This window comes from Coregonus lavaretus (assembly GCF_964263955.1).
Source record: "Coregonus lavaretus genome assembly, chromosome: 12".
Classification (NCBI taxonomy): domain Eukaryota; kingdom Metazoa; phylum Chordata; class Actinopteri; order Salmoniformes; family Salmonidae; genus Coregonus; species Coregonus lavaretus.
The window spans coordinates 20,428,815-20,455,203 of record NC_139999.1 but is presented as its reverse complement, the minus strand read 5'-3'; the positions used below and the strand labels follow the sequence as shown (position 1 = coordinate 20,455,203).

At 43.1% G+C, this 26,389-nt stretch overlaps 1 protein-coding gene across 1 annotated transcript; it reads left to right on the top strand.

Moving 5' to 3' along the window:
• The first annotated feature begins 20,359 nt into the window (after positions 1 to 20,359).
• On the top strand, positions 20,360 to 22,696 carry LOC311137973 (E3 SUMO-protein ligase ZBED1-like). The gene is made up of 2 exons (XM_084172617.1): positions 20,360 to 21,775; positions 21,930 to 22,696. The coding sequence occupies exons 1-2, from the start codon at positions 20,595 to 20,597 to the stop codon at positions 22,594 to 22,596; spliced, it is 1,848 nt and encodes a 615-aa protein (XP_084028743.1). The 5' UTR covers positions 20,360 to 20,594; the 3' UTR covers positions 22,597 to 22,696.
• Positions 22,697 to 26,389: the final 3,693 nt, after the last annotated feature.

The following is a 26,389-nucleotide window of genomic DNA, read 5'->3' as shown; positions in this document are numbered from 1 at the left end:
CAGAAATGACTTTGTCAAAGCAACAAAATAACTAGCGCTTTACAATGATGGTGAAAACTTGGAGAAATGTTTGGGTTACGTGGGTTAAAATCTTCCCTAGAAGTCACAGAGGGTGCACAGAGGGACATGTCAAAGTCTTTATTCATATAAAAAATCTGATTGATTGAATTTTCCATGTGATCTATATTAAATGGCACTTCATTGAATATAAGAGGCTTTTAAAATGATATTTTTTGCATAAAGTGAATATACTTTATTGAGCAGTTATGTCATTTGTCAGAATTGACTGCTCTTTAAATACATTTTAGGGCATCATAATCAATTCAGAGAAATGGCAGTAGATAGTCTAGAAGCGTCTGTATAATCCCCTAGAGTTGAAATCTACATCAGGGCTCTCTGACAGATACGGCCTCTTTCATCTCCTCAAAGAGATGCACAGTCAAGGTGGCTTTGGTTTTCAATTCACAGAGCTACTGTAAGAGAGTATTTACAGTGCTACATCAGGACACACATCAAAACAGACAAACATGCATGAACTGCACATGACACATGAGAATATTTCATAATAAGATATAATTTGTTATTTATGGTGTCCAATAATTTCCTGACATTCACACTTGAAACTGATATATGCACATGTTTGTGTGTAAGAGACTGGAGGAAGTATTAAATAAACGAATGCAACTGCAGTAAGTAATTGCAAGCTCTTTTTACATCTCTGTACAATAAAGATGTAGCCAACGCACCAATCCACTGCACAGTCTCTCACATACACTGTGTACAATGCACCCGCAGAACCACAGTCAGCCAAACAAAGTACTGTGCTAAGCCATGTGTATCAGTGGAATGAAGCGTTCAGAGATAAAATGTATAATTTGTTTTCTATATTGAGGTGCTCTGGGGTAATCAGATTAGTGTCTACATGCCAGACTATAACCCCATGCTGTATTGACAGCATACCAGTGGTGATGGCCATGACACAATTCCCAAACATTGATTAGGGACCAGCTGCTGAGGGCAATCAATTGATTAATCGAAATCACAATCTTTGCTCTAAATCAGGAAATCAGACCAATCAGGAAATTGCACCAGAGCCCAACCCCCTCTGCACTACTCTAGAAATAACACATTTGGTTGAACAATGGACCCAATTTCTCATGTTGTCGTTGCCATAGCAACTGAGCTGCGAGGGTCTAAATTAATCAGGGCACACAGATGCTGTAGTACTACGGAGCTACTGTGTGACATCATGTTGGTGACAGTTATAGTGTTAAACGACCCACGATAGGCTACAGTTACAGCCTCCTTGTTGGGGTTCTAGAAACAGGCAATGCTTGTAGAGTTTATTCCAGCACTGGAAGGCGCATGAGAACATAAATGAAGACATTTCATGATGAGATAAATGAATGCCAAGGCAGATATACTCTAAAAGAGACAGAAAATAATGAGCCTATAGTGAAAAGAGATAAGGAGAGGTTAGGTAGAAAGGGGTGAGGGGAAAGAGGGGGAAATTAGGTGAGAATTAGAGGGGTAGGACAAGGGAGGGAGGGATGTGTATGGAGCACAGCAGTCCTACACTCCGCTTATTATAGAGATTTCCAGCTGGCTGGGTTCGTGAGCAGACTGCCTAATCACCACTACGCTATGAGACGATAGAGAGATAAGAGGAGAGCGACAGAGTCCCTAAACAAACATACAGTGAGACAGGGACTGCGGCAGAACAAATCAGTTGGACGGGCCTTTGATTTCCATAGGTGGGCACTTTTTTTTGTGTTTGGGGGGGGGGGGGGCTTACAATTTATCCTACCATTTCTACCGATCTGCCTGACAGTTATGATTATTTTTATATACACATTTTAGTGGTACACTTTCATTTCAATAATAACGTTTTAGTTTCTCTAAATCATTGTCATGTGGTTAATCATAAAAATCGGAATAAAAAATTATACATCTAAAAGTTTAAATTCAACTAAGGCGAGAGCACCAGCCTGTCACGCCCTGACCTATAGAACTCTAGTTAGTTTGGTCAGGGTGTGAATATCATGTGTGTGTATTTCTATGTGGACATTCTATGTTTGTATTTCTATTTTTGGCCGGGTGTGATTCCCAATCAGAGGCAGCTGTCACTCGTTGTCTCTGATTGGGGATCATACTTAGGCAGCCAGTTTTCCTGCCTGGGTTGTGGGATCTTGTTGGTGCTCGGTGAGTTTGGCTTGTTAGTGTATAGCCTGCTGACGTCACGTGTCGTTTTTGTATGTTTATTCAGTTTAATAAACATGTATGCATTTCACGCTGCGCCTTGGTCTGACCCGTTCTTCAACGACCGTGACACAGCCTCTGCCATATGGACACATTGATAGCCTACACTGTGATCCATTGGCGGCTAAAGAAATGAGCGCATGGAATTCAGAGACAGCCTATAGGCCAAATTCAGAAGTAGCCTATAACTTCAATCTTCAACTAAGTAAAATACATAGGCCTAAAGCCGACAAATGAAAACAGAAGAAAATATCCTGATGAAAACTCTGCCTGAGTTTCCGGCACCAGTGAGCTTGGGACAAACAGCTTTTTTTTAACGCATTTACATTGGATATATGGGATCATCAGATCATGATATGTTTCTCTTTCACACTGAGGCTTGGTGATTATCGAGGCCGGGAGAGTGTTGAAAACATTTTTCAAATACTGCGAATAACTATTATTATTTGCAAAGGATGTTTCCACCCCCATGCTTCACAGTAGGTATGGTGTTCTTTGGATGCAACTCAGCATTCTTTGTCCTCCAAACACGACGAGTTGAGTTTTTACCAAAAAGTTCTATTTTGGTTTCATCTGACCATATGACATTCTCCCAATCCTCTTCTGGATCATCCAAATGCACTCTAGCAAACTTCAGACGGGCCTGGACATGTACTGGCTTAAGCAGGGGGACACGTCTGGCACTGCAGGATTTGAGTCCCTGGCGGCGTAGTGTGTTACTGATGGTAGGCTTTGTTACTTTGGTCCCAGCTCTCTGCAGGTCATTCACTAGGTCCCCCCGTGTGGTTCTGGGATTTTTGCTCACCGTTCTTGTGATCATTTTGACCCCATGGGGTGAGATCTTGCATGGAGCCCCAGATCGAGGGAGATTATCAGTGGTCTTGTATGTCTTCCATTTCCTAATAATTGCTCCCACAGTTGATTTCTTCAAACCAAGCTGCTTACCTATTGCAGATTCAGTCTTCCCAGCCTGGTGCAGGTCTACAATTTTGTTTCTGGTGTCCTTTGACAGCTCTTTGGTCTTGGCCATAGTGGAGTTTGGAGTGTGACTGTTTGAGGTTGTGGACAGGTGTCTTTTATACTGATAACAAGTTCAAACAGGTGCCATTAATACAGGTAACGAGTGGAGGACAGAGGAGCCTTTTAAAGAAAAAGTTACAGGTCTGTGAGAGCCAGAAATCTTGCTTGTTTGTAGGTGACCAAATACTTATTTTCCACCATAATTTGCAAATAAATTCATTAAAAATCCTACAATTTTCTGGATTTTAAAAAAATCAATTTGTCTGTCATAGTTGACCTATGATGAAAATTACAGGCCTCTCTCATCTTTTTAAGTGAGAGAACTTGCACAATTGGTGGCTGACTGAATACTTTTTTCCCCCACTGTACATATGAGATGAGTAGTGCAAGATATGTAAACATTATTAAAATGACTAGTGTTCCAGCCTCTAATGTGCTAGTGATGGCTATTTAACAGTCTGATGGCCTTGAGATAGAAGCTGTTTTTCATTATCTCGGTCCCAGCTTTGATGCACCCGTACTGACCTCGCCTTCTGGATGATAGCGGGTTGAACAGGCAGTGGCTCGGGTGGTTGATGTCCTTGATGATCTTTTTGGCCTTCCTGTGACATCGGGTGCTGTAGGTGTCTTGGAGGGCGGGTAGTTTGCCCCCGGTAATGCGTTCGGCAGACCGCACCACCCTCTGGAGAGCCCTGCGGTTGCGGGCGGTGTAGTTGCCATACCAGGCGGTGATACAGCCCGACAGGATGCTCTCAATTGTGCATCTGTAAAAATGTGTGAGGGTTTTAGGTGCCAAGCCAAATTTCTTCAGCCTCTTGAGGTTGAAGAGGCTGTGTTGCGCCTTCTTCACCACACAGTCTGCGTGGGTGGACCATTTCAGTTTGTCAGTGATGTGTACGCCAAGGAACTTGAAGCTTTCCACCTTCTCCACTGCGGTCCCGTCGATGTGGATAGGGGGGTGCACCCTCTGCTGTTTCCTGAAGTCCACGATCATCTCCTTTGTTTTATTGACATTGAGGTTATTTTCCTGGCACCACACTCCCAGAGCCCTCACCTCCTCCCTGTAGGCGGTCTCGTCATTGTTGGCAATCACGCCTACTACTGTTGTGTCGTCTGCAAACTTGATGATTGAGTTGGAGACGTGCTTGGCCACGCAGTCATGGGTGAACAGGGAGTACAGGAGGGGGCTGAACATGCACCCTTGTGGGGCCCCAGTGTTGAGGATCAGCAAAGTGGAGATGTTGTTTCCTACCTTCACCACCTGGGGGCGGCCCGTCAGGAAGTCCAGGACCCAGTTGCACAGGGCGGGGTTTAGACCCAGGGCCTCAAGCTTAATGATGAGCTTGGAGGGTACTATGGTGTTGAATGCTGAGCTATAGTCAATGAACAGCATTCTTACATAGGTATTCCTCTTGTCCAGATGGGATAGGGCAATGTGCAGTGTGATGGCAAATGCATTGTCTGTGGATCTATTGGGGCGGTAAGCAAATTGAAGTGGGTCTAGGGTAACAGGTAAGGTAGAGGTGATATGATCCTTGTCTAGTCTCTCAAAGCACTTCATGATAACAGAGGTGAGTGCTACGGGGCGATAGTCATTTAGTTCAGTTACCTTTGCTTTCTTGGGTACAGGAACAATGGTGGCCATACTGAAGCATGTGGGAACAGCAGACTGGGAAAGGGAGAGATTGAATATGTCCATAAACACACCAGCCAGCTGGTCTGCGCATGCTCTGAGGACACGGCTAGGGATGCCATCTGGGCCGGCAGCCTTGCGGAGGTTAACATGCTTAAATGTCTTCCTCACGTCGGCCACGGAGAAGGAGAGGCCACAGTCCTTGGTAATGGGCCTCGTCGGTAGTTTCACACATATTTTAGATGCTTTTCACTGACAGCCTCAACTCAATCAGCTAGGCCTATTGCCACACGCGCTGCCCAAATTGAGGGCTTCCCAAATAGGCATAGGCCTACACAAAAATAAAAATAAGCTAATGATCCACTGTGGCTAAGTCATGCGCTCTGGTGAAGTATTTTGAATGATTTTATCTAGACAGGAGTTACTATATAATTTGGGCAAAACATCAATTTACTTTAGGGGAAGCCAGCATCCGAACAGTGCACTACGCAATTGACACATTTTATTTCCAGTTTGCAAGCCGCTGAAACCAGAGATCTCTATATAATGACGAGATGCTCATGTCTCTGCCCTAACAATGGGAGTCATTGTCCCAAAGGTGGGAAGGCAGGCTACAAGCTTAGGTCTGCATAATATGCCCATAAACACAGATTGGGCTTATTCTGGACAGATTTTGGTGAGAGTGAGCCCCCTCGCTTCGCCTCTTCCTCTCTGCTAGAGAAATCATCAGAGTGAGCCAAACAGCGCCCCTCTGTCTTCCTATACTTAGCCCATGTATTTGATCATGTCTGGTCAGAAATGGTATGACATGCCACACTTTTTTCCCCAGACAGCATCAGATACATGCTCTACACATCCTGAAACAGAGGGGCGCTATTTCGCTCGCTCGGATGCTTTAAGACAGGGGTCTCCAACCCTGTTCCTGGAGAGCTACCCTCCTGTAGGTTTTCGGTCCAACCCCAGCTGTAACTAACCTGGTTCAGCTTATCAACCAGCTAATTATTAGAATCAGGTGTGCTAAATTAGGGTTGGAGTGAAAACCTACAGGACGGTAGCTCTCCAGGAAACAGGGTTGGAGAGCCCTGCTTTAAGACAAGGAGGGAGGGATGAAGGGAGGGAAGAATGGCAATCATGCTGCACAGGTAAACAAGATGCCCCAGGGAGAGAGGATGGAGTTGTGTTTTTTCCACTCCAATCTCTCCCATCAGCCTAACCCTGTTCCTGCCTGGTCTACTGCTCCCTCTACTCTGTGTTTTCCTCAAAAGGCTTACACACATCATCTACCTTACACACACATCATCTACCTTACACACACATCATCCATCTCACACACACATCATCCACCTCGCACACACACATCATCTACCTTACACACACAACATCTACCTTACACACGTCACCCACCTTACACAGACATCATCCACCTCACACACACATCATCCACCTTACACACACATCATCCACCTTACACACACATCATCCACCTCACACACACATCATCCACCTTACACACACATCATCCACCTTACACACACATCATCCACCTTACACACACACATCATCCCCCTCACACACGCATCATCCACCCTACACACACACATCATCCACGTTACACAAACACATCATCCACCTTACACATACACATCATCCACCCTGTGTGGAGAGCTGCATGATAACAGGTGGGACACTTATTGTCTCTCTTGATAGGGGGAGACAACTTCATTCCTACCTAAAGTGTAGGGAACTGCACTCTGTGATGATGCTAGTGGATCGATGTATAGTGGAATCCTGTTGTACTCTGTATGAATAAAGAGTCTCTCATACATAGTTGTTCTCCTGCATGGCTGTGCTTCACGGATCCCCACCACCACGTTGCGCAACAGACTCTTGAATAAAACTAGGTTATGTCCACCTGCGTTGTCATTGTAAATTATAGGTTCAGGAGCAAAAGCAGACATAGATTTTTCAATGAGGTTTGAGACACTCAAGAAGGTGTTTTGATTTTTAAGAGACGATCCAATATGTCTTTGGTTTGACCCCGACACAGGGCCACAGGGTCACATGCCCTTACAGCCACGTCTGATCATTGAACACAGTGGAGTCTCACCTCCTGCCTGTGGAAGACCTTGGTTACCATAGTGTCAGTGTTTTTCCCATCTCAAGGGAGAGAGCTCCCATCTGGCAGAGCAGAAAAGTGTTAATAGTTCCCCTTGTTAGTAAAATTATTTGATATTCATTGAATTTGCAGCATAATATCCTGAACAAAAATATAAAACGCAACATGCAACAATTCCAAAGATTTACAGTTCATATAAGGAAATCAATCAATTGAAATAAATGCATTAGGCCCAAATCTATGGACTTCACATGACTGGGAATACAGATATGCGTATGTTGGCCACAGATACCTTAAAACAAAAGGTAGGGGCGTGGATCAGAAAACCAGTCAGTATTTGGTGTGACCACCATTTGCCTCATGCAGTGCGACACATCTCCTTCACATCGAGTTGATCAAGCTGTTGATTGTGGCCTGTAGAATGTTGTCCCAGTCCTCTTCAATGGCTGTGCGAAGTTGCTGGATATTGGCAGGAACTGGAACACGCTGTCGTACACCTCGATCCAGTGCATCCCAAACATGCTCAATGGGTGACATGTCTGATGAGTATGCAGGCCATGGAAGAACTGGGACATCTTCAGCTTCCAGGAATTGTGTACAGATCCTTGTGACATGGGGCCGTGCATTATCATGCTGAAACATGAGGTGATGGCAGCGGATGAATTACACGATAATGGGCCTCAGGATCTCGTCACGGTATCTCTATACATTCAAATTGCCATTGATAAAATGCAATTGTGTTCATTGTCCATAGCTTATGCCTGCCCATATCTTAACCCCACCACCATCATGGTGCACTCTGTTCAAAACGTTGACATCAGCAAGCTGCTCACCCACACAACGCTATACACGTGGTAGCGGTTGTGAGGCCGGTTGAACGTACTGCCGAATTCTCTAAAACGGAGTTGGAGGCGGCTCATGGTAGGGAAATCAACATTCAATTCTCTGGCAACAGCTCTGGTGGACATTCCTGCAGTCAGCATGCCAATTGCACGCTCCCTCAAAACTTGAGACATCTGTGGCATTGTGCTGTGTGACAGAAGTTCACATTTTAGAGCAGCCTTTAATTGTCCCCAGCACATGGTGCACCTGTGTATTGATCATGCTGTTTAATTAGCTTATTGATATGCCACACCTGTCAGGTGGATGGATTACCTTGGCAAAGGCGAAATGCTCACTAACAGGGATGTAAACAAATTTGTGCACAACATTAGAGAGAAATAAGCTTTTTGTGCGTATGGAACATTTCTTGGATCTTTTATTTCAGCTCATTAAAACATGGGTCCAACACGTTGCATTTATATTTTTGTTCAGTGTAGAAACACATGCTGCAAACACTTTATTTGGATAGTCCATCTGTAGATGCTCTACAGGTAGTCCTACTATCAACAAACTATCTGTTGATAAGCAACTGACTATCTGTTGATGAGCAACTGCTTGCTAAGGTTAGGGTTAGGTTAAAGTTTGGAATAAGGGTTAGGGTAAGGGTTAGGGTTAGGGTATGGGCTAGGGTTAGGGTAAAGTTTAGGGTTAAAGTTGCATTATGCAACTTTTTGGGTGATGACCAAATTCACATAGAAATGTGAGTTATAGATCTGTCATTCTCATTGAACGCAGTAGATATGTTCTATGTGCGCTATTTCTATGCTTCTAGTTCTTAAGTTTCGTTTTTGCGTCTTTTACTTTCGGTTTTGTACACCAGCTTCAAACAGCTGAAAATACAATATTTTGGGTTATGGAAAATATATTTCACAGTGGTTTAGATGATACAATGATTCTCTACACTATTGCTTGATTTGTCACATAAACTTAAATTAGGCGAACTATTCTAATTTTAGTGAACTATTCTAATTTTAGCATCCAGGAAATGGCGGAGGGATTTTTGAATATTGCACCTTTTAAGATAAGGGTTGAGGTGTCTGTAGAGCATCTACAGATTGAGTATCCAAAGAATGTGTTACCGAAACTGTCTCCACAGAGCACACTTGAGAGAGTGGTACTAAAAGCACTCACTACAAACAGTGTAAATGATCGGATAAAGTGCTGTTCAAGTAGCTCAGTCTTGGAACAGTTTCTGGACCAAGTAAAGTACCCCCGTCACTGTGGTAGGAAGGAGGATTGTGCATTCATCTTTCTTGTAAGGAGGTGTGAACATTCATGCATTATTTTCTGCTTATTCTTCTGTTTCCCCCACAGCACCTCGGTTTGGCCCTGTCCTCCCCTACAGCTAACTGCTGCCAGGTAGCAGATCCATCATCCTGACGCTGCTCTTCAGTGAGTTAAAGGAAGGCTGGGCCCAGCTCCCTAAAACAGACACGGAGGGAGATGGATGAGGTAGGACACACAGGTAATCTAAATATATAATAGGGAGATACCTAGTCAGTTGAATGCATTCAACTGAAATGTGTCTTCCGCATTCAACCCAACCCCTCTAAATCAGAGAGCTGCCTTAACTGCCTTGCTCAGAAGCAGAACGACAGAATTTTACCTTGTCAGCTCAGGGATTCGATCCAGCAACCTTTCGGTTACTGGCCCAACACTCCTACCCACCAGGCTACCTGCTTATAGGGTCTTAAGTGATATTCTTTATCCTCTCATCATGCCCAAAATATATCTCTAAAGATTGATGTAAACAATCTCATCCATCGTACTGTGTAGCTATATTATCGCACATATATTTGTACCAATGATGTGTACAAACCCTGGATTGCTGATGCTATGTAATGGCCAATGAGAGGCTTTGAAGCCACTGGCCACCATATTAGTACTTCTCAGAAGGAGCAGTCCTCCATAGGAATGAATGGAATTCTACTGTATTTCAATTAAATGTTTCAAGGACAAAATGACATGTATTTATGTATTTTCTTTGTTGTAGTGGGGAAATGATTAGTACTCTCTAAAAAAAACTGTTTAAATGTAAATTTTTGGGGTCCCTATTAGATTTTTTAAATTCAATTCAGTCTGGTATGAGAATGGTAGCCCCTATCTGCAATAGCAGGGTGTCTGCGGAAAGCTGAGTATCTTGGCTGTTGATTGGTGCCTTCAAATCTTTGGAATGACTTACTACGATATATGGGCATACGAATTTATAAGGACAGGCCGAGCAGATTACCTCATTTCAAGATGGCTGCTACCTACATTCCGGTTAGCGTTGTGAAGCATAAACGAAATAAACACTGAATATGTTGATACACACCGAAAGCCGGGACTCCACAGATCATGAGGATATCTTATTTGTCTGCCTATGACCTACCGTTATTGATCACCAGCCCCGAGAGTCAAAATGTTTATTTTACACAACGTTTTCACCAACAGCAAACATTTTACAAGCTTCGATTTGGTCTCTGTTTGAACTATAGCACATGGGGGGTATCAAATTAATCCTTAGGTTGGTAAGAACATATCTAGCCTATTGCCAATGTTATCTGATGATGCATGACTTAAAAGGCAACATCGAATGTCCACTGAGTGACTATATCTTTGCGCATAAAAAATATGATATTGCCTGCTTACGCGCTGTAGGCATCCATATCCCCTGTATGTCCCCCGACACCACCACAATGTTTGAGAAAGGTTGGTGTTGTAGAAATTTAGTTTTTATAGTGAACAATAACTTTTAGGCACATCCAGTGTGCAAAAACAGTGCAATTACCACATTCTGATAGTTTGGAGAGGTTGAAAGGACATTTGAATGTACCCTGGATACCCCAAAACACCACCACAATGTTTGAGTGAGGTTGATATGGTATAAATTGTGTTTTTATACTGAACAAATATAATTTAGTGCTTGCAAATATGTAATAGCACTGGAATTATCTCATTTACAGACATATGCCACTTTGGAGAGGTTTAGGGACACTTGGAAACGTCCTATGACCACACCTGACACCACTTACTAAAACATCTGCCCATTTCTAGTTGTTAGGTCTATCAATCCCATTTTCTGATATTGTTCACATGTTGTGGAAGCCATCTGATGTGTTTCCAGCTCTAGTCATCAATAATTCACTTATCGCTTGTCAATGAAAGATTACTTTCAAAATAAAAAAACAAAAAAACGGTTATTTTGTGTGTGCTTGATCTTGTGTATGTAACTCCTATCTTCTGACCATTTCCTCATAATCTCCCAGATGTCTTCTTTCTAAATATACCAAGTTTTTGCATGTCAGAATCATGTAATTACACATGAATAGCAGTTACTTTTGGGTATGTCAATTTAGCCATTACATTTAATTAAAGTTAAAATCCTTAATGGTGAAACAGGCATGTCCTTTTGCGATATTACAAGAACAAATAAGTTACTGTAAATAACGAACACTGTTTTTTCCCCCTCGGACATCATTGCACGCACAATATGTACTGCAATTTTTTTTTTTTACCATGCTGTATAACGTCTCCTTAGCTCAGCAACAAAAACAATAACAATGGTGATGGGGCGGCCGTGGCGCTATTTCCAACTGCTGCGGATTCCATCTTTAAGGAATATATTTTTTAAATGTTTTATGTTCAGTTCACATAATACACTGCTCAAAAAAATAAAAGGAACACTTAAACAACACAATGTAACTCCAAGTCAATCACACTTCTGTGAAATCAAACTGTCCACTTAGGAAGCAACACTGATTGACAATACATTTCACATGCTGTTGTGCAAATGGAATAGACAACAGGTGGAAATTATAGGCAATTAGCAAGACACCCCCAATAAAGAAGTGGTTCTGCAGGTGGTGACCACAGACCACTTCTCAGTTCCTATGCTTCCTGGCTGATGTTTTGGTCACTTTTGAATGCTGGCGGTGCTTTCACTCTAGTGGTAGCATGAGACGGAGTCTACAACCCACACAAGTGGCTCAGGTAGTGCAGCTCATCCAGGATGGCACATCAATGCGAGCTGTGGCAAGAAGGTTTGCTGTGTCTGTCAGCGTAGTGTCCAGAGCATGGTGGCGCTACCAGGAGACAGGCCAGTACATCATGAGACGTGGAGGAGGCCGTAGGAGGGCAACAACCCAGCAGCAGGACCGCTACCTCCGCCTTTGTGCAAGGAGGAGCAGGAGGAGCACTGCCAGAGCCCTGCAAAATGACCTCCAGCAGGCCACAAATGTGCATGTGTCTGCTCAAACGGTCAGAAACAGACTCCATGAGGGTGGTATGAGGGCCCGACGTCCACAGGTGGGGGTTGTGCTTACAGCCCAACACTGTGCAGGACGTTTGGCATTTGCCAGAGAACACCAAGATTGGCAAAATCGCCACTGGCGCCCTGTGCTCTTCACAGATGAAAGCAGGTTCACACTGAGCACATGTGACAGACGTGACAGAGTCTGGAGACGCCATGGAGAACGTTCTGCTGCCTGCAACATCCTCCAGCATGACCGGTTTGGCGGTGGGTCAGTCATGGTGTGGGGTGGCATTTCTTTGGGGGGCCGCACAGCCCTCCATGTGCTCGCCAGAGGTAGCCTGACTGCCATTAGGTACCGAGATGAGATCCTCAGACCCCTTGTGAGACCATATGCTGGTGCGGTTGGCCCTGGGTTCCTCCTAATGCAAGACAATGCTAGACCTCATGTGGCTGGAGTGTGTCAGCAGTTCCTGCAAGAGGAAGGCATTGATGCTATGGACTGGCCCGCCCGTTCCCCAGACCTGAATCCAATTGAGCACATCTGGGACATCATGTCTCGCTCCATCCACCAACGCCACGTTGCACCACAGACTGTCCAGGAGTTGGCGGATGCTTTAGTCCAGGTCTGGGAGGAGATCCCTCAGGACACCATCCGCCACCTCATCAGGAGCATGCCCAGGCATTGTAGGGAGGTCATACAGGCACGTGGAGGCCACACACACTACTGAGCCTCATTTTGACTTGTTTTAAGGACATTACATCAAAGTTGGATCAGCCTGTAGTGTGGTTTTCCACTTTAATTTTGAGGGTGACTCCAAATCCAGACCTCCATGGGTTGATACATTTGATTTCCATTGATAATTTTTGTGTGATTTTGTTGTCAGCAAATTCAACTATGTAAAGAAAAAAGTATTTAATAAGATTATTTCATTCATTCAGATCTAGGGTGTGTTGTTTAAGTGTTCCCTTTATTTTTTTGAGCAGTGTATAATTTAAAAGTATGCATTAATGTGTCTAATATAATATATTTGTCAAAGACGAATGTAGACATTAATAAATGCATTTCTATAGCTTCCAAAATCTTTTTTACAATGGAGAAGTGGTACCAAAATGGCTGCACGGTGGCTTTAAAACAGCACCCCCTGTCACACATCTAGGGTTAATACATATAATTGATTTGTGACTTGCTGCACAAGCGGGTTTGACAGAGCTGAAAGATGAATTGCAGTGGAGCAGAATTATCATATTCCTTTGAGACTGCCTGATGTAAGAGGTTGTCAAGATGAAAAAGTGAAAGGATGAGAGTGGAGGAGGGAGGGAAACAGAGAGAATCCCTTGTGACATTAGTGTTAATACTGCTGTATGTAATGTACGTGTTGTATAATATCGCTACAATTTTCCACTGAAAGATAGAACAAACACTGCATCTATCTGTGGTGTATAGTTTTTTCTGCAAACACTGCCAACATTCTCTTGGCTCTTTGTCACAATCCACAGAGTTTGAATGTACTGAATAATAGAGTAGGAGATAGAATGTGAAAAACAAATGGAAGGAGAGACGATGGTCTGGGTAGGAAGAGCAGCACTCTAACAACCTCTGGCCCCTGTTCCTCCATCCATCCATCCATCCATCCATCCATCCATCCATCCATCCATCCAACCATAAACAAAACAACCAATTACAATGTCACAGTAAAACACTGGACGACCCTCTATCTATCACTCACTCCAAGACAATAGAATTGAACACATTATTCATAACACAGCAAACCACAAAAAGGCTGCTTTATGATCAACTACAATGACAGATTTCCAACATGAAGCCTCACAACAAGACGTGGTGAATAACAACACAACTAAATGGTGCATTATTGCATACAGTCCAGACTCACATTAGGACTAAGAACATGGGATGGAAAGAACACAGAACAGCATGGGTTCTCTTGTGGAAGACACATTTCAGTTGAATGCATTCAGTTGTACAACTGACTAGTATCCCCCTTTCCCTTCCCTTTCTAACATAAGCACAGACCGATGGGACTGACTGGCTGGCTAACCCTCTATTTGTGTGAGCACCCCACTGAGAAGGCAGACCCCCATTCGTCACCACATCCCGCTTCGGGGGGTTAAATGTCATGTTTACCAAAGCAAAACACAGGCCCCATCTTCAGCACAGTTTCTTGGGAAAGCAACAGAAATACGGCATCGGTACCACAAACAGCACAGCAGGGCACTGGCTGAGGGTAAGTGGTCTTGTTGGTAAATGTGGAGGTAAATAGATTTATCCCCAGCAGTGTACCAGGGAGATGGCAGAGAGGGATTGTTTGTTTCCCAAATGAATACATGGACAGTTAATGTACACAGTGTGTTATATAAAGTGGCATACACTGACTGTACAAAACATTAGGAACACCTTCCTAATATTGAGTTGCACCCCTTTTGCCCTCAGAACAGCCTCAGTTCGTCGGGGCATGGACTCTACAAGGTGTCGAAAGCGTTCCACAGGGATGCTGGCCCATGTTGACTCCAATGCTTCCAACAGTTGTGTCAAGTTGGCTGGATGTCCTTTGGGTGGTGGACCATTCTTGATACACACAGGAAACTGTTGAGCGTGAAAAACCCAGCAGCGTTGCAGTTCTTGACATACTCAAACCAGTGCGCCTGGCACCTACTACCATACCCCGTTCAAAGGCACTTAAATATTTTGTCTTGCCCATTCACCCTCTGAATGGCACACATAAACAATCCATGTCTCAGTTGTCTCAAGGCTTAAAAATCCTTCTTTAACCGGTCTCCTCCCCTTCGTCTACACTGATTGAAGTAGTTTTGTACACGTACATGTATAGTCCCTTGTACTTGTTTCAGCTTTCTTGGTCACTTCCAGTGCTTCCTTTTGGTACAAAATATTTTATTTTGCAAACAGAATATAGAATATCGTGAGGTACTGCAACGGTCTCCTAATTAGTCATGTGACCAACTCTGTAACACACTTAGAGAGCCATATTCTCAACTCATTAACTCCACGACTTGAAATGTGAATTATCTGTCCATTCCAGTGCTCTGACCTTCACCAATAGCATAACAAAACAGAGCCAATCGAAGGCTACGGGCCTGTTCAACTGTGATTGGCTTATTGACCATCTGTCTGGAATTTTAACAGCCAGTCATTGTGTTACGGACCCATCCTTTCTTTTTATGCAGAAATCCAATTATAATTTATTTCCAGGTCATAAATATTTTTGCTAATTTCAAAATGGTGCTAAGGAGCAGTAAGAGCCGCAGCTATTCTGGTTGAAAGTGTGGTTGCATGAAATAGGGAGAAAATACAAGGAGAGGCAAGAGGACGAAAGTAGGAAAAGAGGAAGATGGTGTACTGGTGGTGTGACAGAGATGTGGAAGATAAGGCCTTCTGTAAAAGTAACATTTAATATAGCTAGGTCCAAACAATCAATTAAAAGTCTCTGTATTTAGAGGCCACGTAAGGGCTATTTAGGGATGGAGTAAGTGAGTAAAATTATATTGAAATAATATATGTTTTATATGTGCTTTATCTTTATAAGATTCCTCTAGTTTAGGTCAATATTGTGAAGCTCCTTTATTTTGCGGGAAAACTGGCCAAACAGCATGTTGGTCAGATGGGCTGTTTGACCTTGAGAGGCAGAGACGCGTGGTCACTGTGGGGCTTTGTGTTGTCCTATTACCTGAATAATTTATGGTTGGGCTTTTACAGAAATATGGACCTGAAATAGCCAGATTGTGAAAACTTGAGCAGGAGAGTGATATAGAGTGAGGGAGGGAGCAAGAAAGAGAGAGCGCGAGAGCGAGAAGAGATGCAGAGGAAGAGGTTGAAGAGCCTTGTGTTTGTATGTTTGTGTGTGTGTGTGCGTGCGTGGGTGTGTGCATGTGTGTGTGTGTGTGGGCGGGGGGGGGGGGGGTGTACAAGCACGTGTGCATTAATGCACATGTGTATTTGTGCATGTGTGTGTACATGTGTGCATGTGACTGTATGTGTGTGTGTGTGTGTGTATGTGTGTGTGAATGTGTGTTGAGGGGAGGGGCAGAGGATGAGGGACGCTGGACATAAATCCGCTTGGCTAAAATGATGAGGTTACTTATCTACAGCAGGAGGCAATTAGAGGACAATTAATCCAATTCATCTTCTGGATGCAGGGAGACAGAGAGCAGAGTGCTGTCTCTGCTGCCAACATTCCTGCCATAATGAATGTGTCTCTGTATGTCTGTCAAGAGGTTGCCCTCCATTCACTATCAAAGTATTTCACAGAATAACACACACATGGCACTACAGGGAGGTAGGAGAGTTCACACCCAAATAATTTCATTAAGATCATACCCCTCTCTCATTAATTCCTTCCTCCCCCTGTTCCCTCTCTCCACCACTCCCCCCGTTCCCTCTCTCCACCACTCCCCCGTTCCCTCTCTCCACCACTCCCCCTCTCCACCACTCCCCCCGTTCCCTCTCTCCACCACTCCCCCGTAGACATTTTATCTTCTCATCCCCTTCTCCCTTTCGCCTTTTTCAAATTGGATTTCATCAGCTGGAGCCATCTGCTTTTAGTATCACTTTCCCAACTAGCTCTCACCGTCTCACTGCAGAATTAGACATTAATCCACATTCTCCAAACGTCAAATTTTGAAGTGTTTTTTGTTGCTCCTGCTGCTCTGTATCTTTCTATTTCTCTAAACTTCAAATTTTTAAGTTAAGGGGTTAAGTTTAGGCACTCATTCCGAAAAATAAAAAACCAGTGTCCACAACTGGGATCGAACACACAACCTTCTGACTCTGGATCAATCGCAGTTGGGGACACTGGTTTCTTATTTTTGGTTTTAACCATATCCCAGACCTTAACCCTTACCTTAACCATTTGGAAAGAGTGCATAAACGTAATGGTTTAACCCGATCCCAAACCTTAACCTCAATGAGTGCCGGATTTGAAGGCATTTCCTGAAGTCCTCAGGACATGGATAGACGTCCAATTTCAACATCAATCTTGAATGACCTGGCTGCACATTCCACTCCCTGTCAATAGGTTCACTTCCACCTCTCTTTCTTACTTCTTTCTCAGTATCTTTGATGTATCTGCACATCACACACTCTCTCCTGGATATAGGCCTACTGTATGCAGAGAGAGAGATGGTTTCCTAGTCAGACCTCTGAAGACTGCAGCGGAGGTATTCCCAGAGGAGTGTGGGAGAAACACACAGCCTCAGCGCCTGCATATGTTCCCACAATAAAGCCTGGGGGGTTGAAAACAGCCCATACTCAAAGTCAATCAATACTATTTAGCCTACTTACAGATTTACCACCAAAAACCCCAAAAAACAAAACGAGTACCATTTCTCTTACTACAGTTTACATTATTAGAAATAACGAATCAATATTCAAAAGTAATTTGATGCAAAATAAACATTGACCTATTTGGTAGATAACGTAACACACTAGGACACTCTACCACAAGGAACACTGTGCTATGACACAATAATAAAAGCAAAGATGTAGGATTTTAGCTAAATTTAGTTACATGTTGAACAATGTATTTGTATTATCATATGGCAGATAAGGTAAAAGGTGTTATTGGACTACAAGAAAGTAACCAAATAATGTAGACGCATGGTGGGCCACATTCGTTTTAACATGTATTAATTAATGCAGTGTGTTTACATTTTAGATGTTATTTGAAGTTGCTCAGGTAAAATAGGGGAACAGGACTTACCTGTTTGTAGCTCGCTGTCTTCTGTTTCTTGTATTTCATATGTTTAATGGCTATGTAATATGATTATATTAATGCTGTTGTCGCCTACATCCCTGTCACTCATGTAAAAGCTGCGCTGTTGCCTCTGTTGGAGATGATTGTCCTGTAACAGTTTTATGTACTGTGAAGAATCCCTACTCATCTCTCACCGTCAACAGTGTCTTCGGAGTCCACATGCTGCTCAGCGGAGAGTACGTTACCAATGGTCACATCAGACGGAGAGCTGCTTTCCCTCCATCCAATACGGGGCTTGCACATATTGCACGGTGCGGTGTAGGACTCAGTAATTACTTTATTTCGCGCCCTGTGTCACAGGAGGGAGGTGCTAAATGTTACAAGCAAGGTCAACTCTAGCGTGTGGAAAAGCATATGCTAAATCCTGTCTAGACAGGATTTCAGTGAGTAGCCAAGATAGGCTATAATGAACGAAAAAAACACACCCTATAACGAATGCAGTCAAGATGAAAAAAAAAGGCTATACTGTGTCTGGTTTGTTTTAGACTGAAGTAAAAGGACAGTGTCTTCAGAAAGTATTCATATCCCTTCACTTCTTCCACATTTTGTTGTGTTACAGCCTGAATTCAAAATTGATGAAATAGTTTTTTCCCAACCCATCTACACACAATACCCCATAATGACAAGTAAAAACATGTTTTTAGAAATTGTTGCACATTTATTGAAAATGAAATACAGAAATTTCATTTACATAAGTATTCACACCCCTTTGCTATGGCACTCCAAATTGAGCTCAGGTGCATCCAATTTCCTTTGATCATCCTTGAGATGTCACTACAACTTGATTGGAGTCCACCTGTGGTCAAAAATGTTTTGGGTGTCATTTAGCTTATCCAGAGCGACTTACAGGAGCAATTAGGGTTAAGTGCCTTGCTCAAGGGCACATCAACAGATTTTTCACCTAGTTGGCTCGGGGATTAGAACCAGCAACCTTTCGGTTACTGGCACAACGCTCTTAACCACTAAGCCACCTGCCGCCAATTCAATTGTTTTGACATGATTTAGAAAGAAAGAAAAAACCTGTCTATATTAGGTCCCACAGTTGACAGTACATGTCAGAGCAGAAACTATACCATGCAGTCCAAGGAACTGTCCTAGTCCAATTTCCAAACGCCTGAAGGTACCACGTTCATCTGTACAAACAATAGTACACAAGATATATTGAAGCAACATCTCAAGACAAAGGTCAGGAAGTTAAAGCTTGGTCGCAAATGGGTCTTCCAAATGGACAATGAAGTCAAGGTATTGGAGTGGCCATCACAAAGTCCTGACCTCATCCTATAGAACATTTGTGGGCAGAACTGAAAAAGCATGTGCGAGCAAGGAGGAAATGCTACCAAATACTAATTGAGTGTATGTAAACTTCTGACCCACTGGGAATGTGATGAAATAAATAAAAGCTGAAATAAATAACTCTACTATTATTCTGACATTTCACATTCTTAAAATAAAGTGGTGATCCTAACTGACCTAAAACAGGGAATTTTTACTAGGATTAAATGTCAGGAATTGTGAAAATCAGAGTTTAAATGTATTTGGCTAAGATGTATGTAAACTTCCGACTTCTACTGAACGTGACAGTTATTATTATTTTTATATGCGCATTTTTGTGAAACAGTTTAATTTCAATAATAACGTTTTAGTTGTCACATGGTTAATCATAAAGTTAAAATTCAACTAAGGCAGAGTGCCAGCCTCTGCCATATGGACACATCGATATACTGTGATCCATTGGCGGCTAAAGAATTGAGCGCATAGAACTCAGAGATAGCCTATAGGCCAATGCAGCAGTAAGCCTATTAAGTAAAATGCATAGGCCTGAAGTTGACAAATAAAAACAGTAGAAAATATTTGACATTCATCTCTCTACTGCTCCCGTCTGTCTCCCTTTCTATCGGACTTGACTTGAGCTATTGCTAGTGAAGTGCAACGTATCAAATCATCAACTGGCTCGGCCCTAAACTTTCGCCTGCGAACTTCCACCATTGTATCAACTAGCCTATACCGGGCCCACAGTTTCCCGCGCCAGTGAGCTCGGGGCAGACAGCTGTTTTTTTTAAATGACGCTTTCACTGGATATATGGGATCATCAGATCATTATATTTTGCTCTTTTACACCGAGGCTTGGTGATTATCGAGGCCGGATTTTTTTTTAAATACTGAGGAACTATCATTCGCAATGGATGTAAAAAAACAGATTTTGTTGACTTACAGTGTGAGTTGAATAAAACATTACTGAGAAGCTCAGCTTATTAGTGGTGGATGTGGTAAATTATGACAATCAGAAATCAGACATTGTCAAATGGGCACTTTCTTACTTTTGCATGCAGCAGGCCAGGTAGTCCTACTTCTTAGTGATGGGTCATGCGCACAAGCATCGGCTCTGAGAGCCGGCTCTTTGTAGTGAATCAGAAGAGCCGGCTCGCATCGAGTGAGAGCCGGCTCCCAGTTTTTTGCCCATTCGCTGCTTAGGTTTCACTTTCACAGAGGTCTGTTATGATTGGCCAGCATGGCGACCAGCATGCGGCATTCACGTGAGAATTAAGGATGTGTAAACAGAGAGGGGGCGGGGCAGACACACCACTTGACTCCACTGCAAGTGAAGAGAGAGACAGAGCGGACTGAGGAGCGTGTGTGCGTCTTGCATTGTCGTGTCGTTTAACTATGAGTGACACTAGAAAGCGAAGCAGCATCTGGCTGCAGTTTAAAGATATTGGGAACAAGAAAGCAGAGTGCCTTCACTGCAAAACGAAGGTCACTATAAGAGCAGGTTCCACCACAAACCTGCATAGACATACAAGAACTGTCCATCCTACAGTGCAGTTAGAGGAGAGAGGGCAAGCCAGCTCACCATCTACTGATCCTGGTGTGTCTCATACCAGAACAACAGCTGCTGTAACGTCTACTGCCATCCCCATGCGTGCAAGTATAACCTCTCCTACTGCAACTCAAAGCAAAATAAGTCAGTTTTTACCTAAACTGATGACCCCAGCCAAACAGCACAGTATTGATGATGAGTTGGCTAAAATGGTAGCTTCTGATTTTCAACCCTTTTCCATTGTGGAGGACAAAGGAATGAAAAACTTTGTCAAAGCCCTAAATCCCACATACACTCTACCCAGTAGAAAAACACTTTCCCAAACAATGATCCCAAAACTATATGACACAGAACGTGCATTATGGCAAGAAAGGGTGACAAAAGCTCCATCAGTTTGCCTGACAACTGACTGCTGGACCTCCAGAACAACCTGCTCTTTCATGTCTGTCACTTGCCACTTTATTGAAGATTACAAGATGACATCTTGCCTTCTGGACTGCTTCGAGTTCACCGACAGACACACTGCAGAAAACTTGGCAGTGGAGCTACTAAGAGTGGCAAAAGAGTGGCAAGTAGAGGACAAAGTGGTGTGCTGTGTGAGTGATAATGCTGCAAACATCACCAAAGCCATAAAAGTTTTGAAGTGGACCCATCACCCATGTCTGGCGCATACACTAAACCTGGTGGTTAGAGATGCTCTGAAGGTGATCAAAACAACCGTGGATAAGGTGAAGGCTGTTGTGGAGTTTTTCCACAAAAGCACAGTAGCAGCACAGAAGCTAAAGTCCACACAGCGCCAAATGGGGATTCCTGAACTGAGGCCCAAACAAGAGTGTGCCACCAGGTGGAACTCAACATTTGATATGTTGAAACGAATGCTTGAAATAAAAGATGCCATCATCTCCACCCTGGCCCTCATCAACGCATCTATTGAGCCATTAAGCCAAGAGGAATGGGAGCTGGTGAAAGAGGTCTGCGCCGTCCTGCAACCATTCCAGGAGGTGACTGTGGAGATAAGTGCAGACAGGTACCTAGAACCATTGAAGCATTGTTTTCTCTACTACTATTCAGTCACTATTATACATTGCAAACACAACACATACAGTATAATGCATCACGTATAATATGCCACATACTTTTAAAAAACTAAATTCTAAAAGTTGCTGTTTTCTCTCCTTCAGCTATGTCACAGCCTCGAAAATGCTCCTGCTTTGCAAAGGTCTGCAGCTGGTGACAGCCGAGAACCAATGGACAGTAACTGTGCAGAAAGTGAAGGAATTAGTTGCAGCTCTTTGTTCAGCCATGGACCGCAAATTTCTGCGGATGGAGTACAACACTGTCCTTTCAGAAACTACCTTATTGGATCCAAGGTTTAAAAAACTTGCCTTCAGTGATCGTAGAGCTGTTGATGAAGCTCTTCAGAGGATTAGTGCAGCAGCAGCAGCAAAATGCACCCCCAGCAGCCAGCCAGCTCCACCATTACAGGGCCAAGTGGAGGAGGAGCAGCAAACCTCTGCTGTTTGGAGGCTTTTTGATGACAGAGCTACAGGAGATGCTTCAAGGAGAAATCCGACAGCTGATGCTATAATGGAGGTGAGGAGCTACCTTGAGGAGCCCCTCATCCAGAGAGCAGAAGACCCACTGAGCTGGTGGCAGGCCAAGGCCTCAGTCTTTCCACTCCTGGTGAAGGTGATGGAGGGGAGACTATGTATTGTTGCCACATCAGTTCCTTCTGAGAGAATCTTCTCCAAAACAGGGCAGATACTCACGGAGAGGCGAAATCGTATCAGGCCTATCAGCCCATCCAAGCTGAGGCATCTGATCTTCCTGAATGCCAACCTGCCCTGAGGACTAATGCTGTTTGCTGGAGTTTGGTTCTGGTTTTGATTCTGTTCTGTGGATTTGTTTGAAGTTTATTGTTAATTTGTGCAATAAAAAAGTTTAATTGAAATAAACAAATGTAAGAGTGGTTTTGTCACAGAATAAATGCACAGAATTAGGCATTATAAGGTCTCTCATAAAAACACTGAAAGCAAAAGGGTTTTCAACACATAAACCATGATTTTTTTTCAAAGTTAAGGTAAAATATAGGCTACAAAAGATCCTAAATAAAGAGCCGTTCGGGAGTCGAAAGAGCCGGCTCTTCTTTGGGAGCCGAGTCAAAAGAGCCGGCTCTCAGAAAAGAGCCGAACTTCCCATCATTATACTTCTGTGTGTGCTCAGGCGCGTGCATGCTTCCTCAATGTTATCAGGAAAGAGAAACCAGACACATGGTCATTGCTCACAAGACAATGAAAACATTTACAAAACTCATAATAGTTATGAAATAAACCAAAACGTGTTTCTCACAAGTGTAGCTGGTTGTTAACTCCGCAGCAACATTCCCAGTCCGAGAATGAGAACGGTAAATTACTAATTAATACATGCATTAACATAAATGTATGGTACATTTACTAGGCCTACTGGTGACATATGTAATGGGGAAATGATAAAAAATAAACAAATCAAAGGGCAAACAATTCACACAATGATACAATGAATGCTCAAGAATTGGCAGGAGACAGCTGAGCGCATTCTGGAGAGCTGAGTGCATGCATTCTGATGAGAGATTAACCATATATTTGCCACACACCCCTCCCCTTTCTTCATGTTGCAACATTTTACTCAAGACATTATCTTCAAACATATGAGATGCTTATCACTGACAGCCGCAACACAATCAGCTAGACCTATTGCCACGCGCACTACCCAAATTGTGGGCTTCCCAAATAGGCAAACACACTTGAAACAATCCACAGCTATTAGAAAATAAAATAATCTAATGATCCTCTGTGGCTAAGTCATGCTTCCTGGTTTAGTATTTTGAATGATTTTATTTCGACACGAGTAATTATAGCCTATAATTTTTGCGAAACATCAATTTACTTTAGGGGAATCAAGCATCCTAACAGTGCGCTGTGCACCCGCCATCTTTCCTTTCCAATTCGCAAAAGGTTGAAACCAGAGATCTGTATATTTACGTCATTTAGCAGACGCTCTTATCCAGAGCGACTTACAGTTTTTTAGTGAGTGCATACATTTTCACACTGTCCCCCCGTGGGAATCGAACCCACAACCCTGGCGTTACAAACGCCATGCTCTACCAACTGAGCTACATGGGACTATATAATGACGAGATGTTCATGTCTCCATCCTAACAATGGGAGTTTTTGTCCTGTAGTGTCTAAGCAATTTATGACTTTGCTAACGTTTGCAAATGGTGTCTTAGAGGATGTTGACTCAGCTTGGGGAAGCATCTGGAGACCATTTCTATAGGGGCACCCTAAAACAGAGGAAGTCTGTTATGAGGAGTCCTGGGATTGGTCTGTAGGGAAACCACCCATATCATGTCACAGATTATAAATACCATGATTGAAACAAAGGACGGAGGGTAACAACATATTAGATTGGGTCGATTGTTCTCCAGATGCCTGCAGAAGTCTGTAAATTGACGCTGAAATCTTTTGATATAATAAACCTTTATAATCAAAGTACAGTGTCAGCGGATTCCTTGTTCTCACAGCATAATTAGCATCATTATTTAGTTACTACAGTCCGAAAGGCTGGAAAGCAGGCAACAAGCTTAGGTCTGCATATTATGCCCATAGAAACGCATTGATCTTATTTTGGACAGATTTTTGGCAAGTGTGAGTCCTCTCGCTTCACCTCTTCCTCTCTGCTGAAACTATGTCACTGGAGAAAGCATCCGAGCGAGCAAAACAGCGCCCCTCTATAATGTAGCCCATGTATCTTATTTGATGCTGTCTGGCCAGAAATAGTATGACATACCATACTCTTTTGGTACAGGCACCATCAGTTACATAGTCTACACATACTGAGACAGAGGGGCACTGTTTTGCTCGCTCGGATGCTTTAACTGAGATTGATGAATCTTTCTGTCGGCGCGCGTCTCGGTCAAATAAATGATCAATATTTCATTTGGACGGGCAAGGACCTGGCCGTCACTTGGTGAAGGCTTCAGGACTGAAAATGATTTAATTTTTTTATTTTACCAGGCAAGTCAGTTAAGAACAAATTATTATTTACAATGAAGGCCTACACCGGCCAAACCCGGACGACGCTGGGCCAATTGTGCGTCGCCCTATGGGACTCCCAATCAAGGCCTGTTGTGATACAGGCTGGAATCGAACCAGGAGGTCTGTAGTGATGCCTCAAGCACTGAGATGCAGTGCCCTAGACCACTGCACCACTTGGGAGCCCTGAGTGCAGCAACCATGTCTATGTCACTAACAAACACAGTCATGGGTGGGTGGGTAACTAACATTCACTCAAAAGCACCCTGGGAAATATGCAAATAAGGCTTTACACTCTAGTCTACAGTGTTAAAACAACACCCCCCAAAAATACTGTAACACTACATGTATTATTCCCCAACACTGAGAAAGTGTAACAGCATCAGCTCTAATAAAGTGTTAAGTTGGAATTTGCAACACCCACAGTGTTAGGGACCCAACACTTTGAGGGTGTTAGTTTATCAACACTTTGAAAAGTGTTAGTTTAACACTATTTCGGTGGGTCACAATTTCTGTGTTAAAGTTCTGATCTCAAATGTGTAGTACTGGGGGCCTTGAACTGCAAGGCATCATGAAATCAGCAGATTATCAGGTGTTTTGGAGTCCAATGTTCAACCCAGTGTCCAAAAATTGGGTCTCCTTTGAATGTTGTGGGTCTTCCAGCAGGACAACAACCCCAAACACACATCAAAAAGCACCCACGAATGGTTCAAGAAGAACACTGGACTGTTTTGGAGCAGCCGATGGAGAGCCCAGATCTGAATCACAGCCAAAACCTATGACGAGAGCTGAAAACAGCAGTTGGTGGAGGGCACCCCTCAAACACTGACGAATTCGAGCAGTTGGCTGCTAAAGAGTGGGCCAAATTGCCAATAGAAAGGTGCAGCAGGCTCATTGATGGCTACCGTTTGTCTGCAGTTCTTGGCCAAAGGCTGTGCAACCAACTACTAGCTCCAGGGTGCCAATAATGTTGTACATGCCATGTCATTTTTTTTCCTAAATTAAAATTGTAAACTTAAGTTTACAGAAATAAAATTGGGTCTGCAATGTTTGAAATCCAATAACAAGGTGTGGAGGAGACCAAACATTTTCTTCAATTTCAACTTATTTTAGAAGAAATAGAGAATTATTTAAGTGCAAGGGTACCTATACATTTGGCCGCAATTGTAAACAGAAACCATCCATGTGAACACATTATTGTATGGTTTATATTCAAAACACTTGTTTCCATTAACCAAAATCACATTAAGATATGTCACCTGGATGGAATGGGGGGAGAGAGGCACTCTACATGTTATTTACTGTGGCCATCTCTCTCGCTCCACAGAACAATGCAAACAAACCAGCCTCATGGAGCATTAGGTAAATGCTTGTGAAGTGGCCACTTACTGTATACAGTGCATTCAGAAAGTATTCAGACCTTGATTTTTTCCACATTGTTACGTTACAGCCTTATTCTAAAATTGATTAAATAAAATATTTTCATCATCAATCTACACACAATACCCCATAATGACAACGCGACAACCGTTTTTTAGAAATGTTTGCAAATGTATAAAAAAACAAAA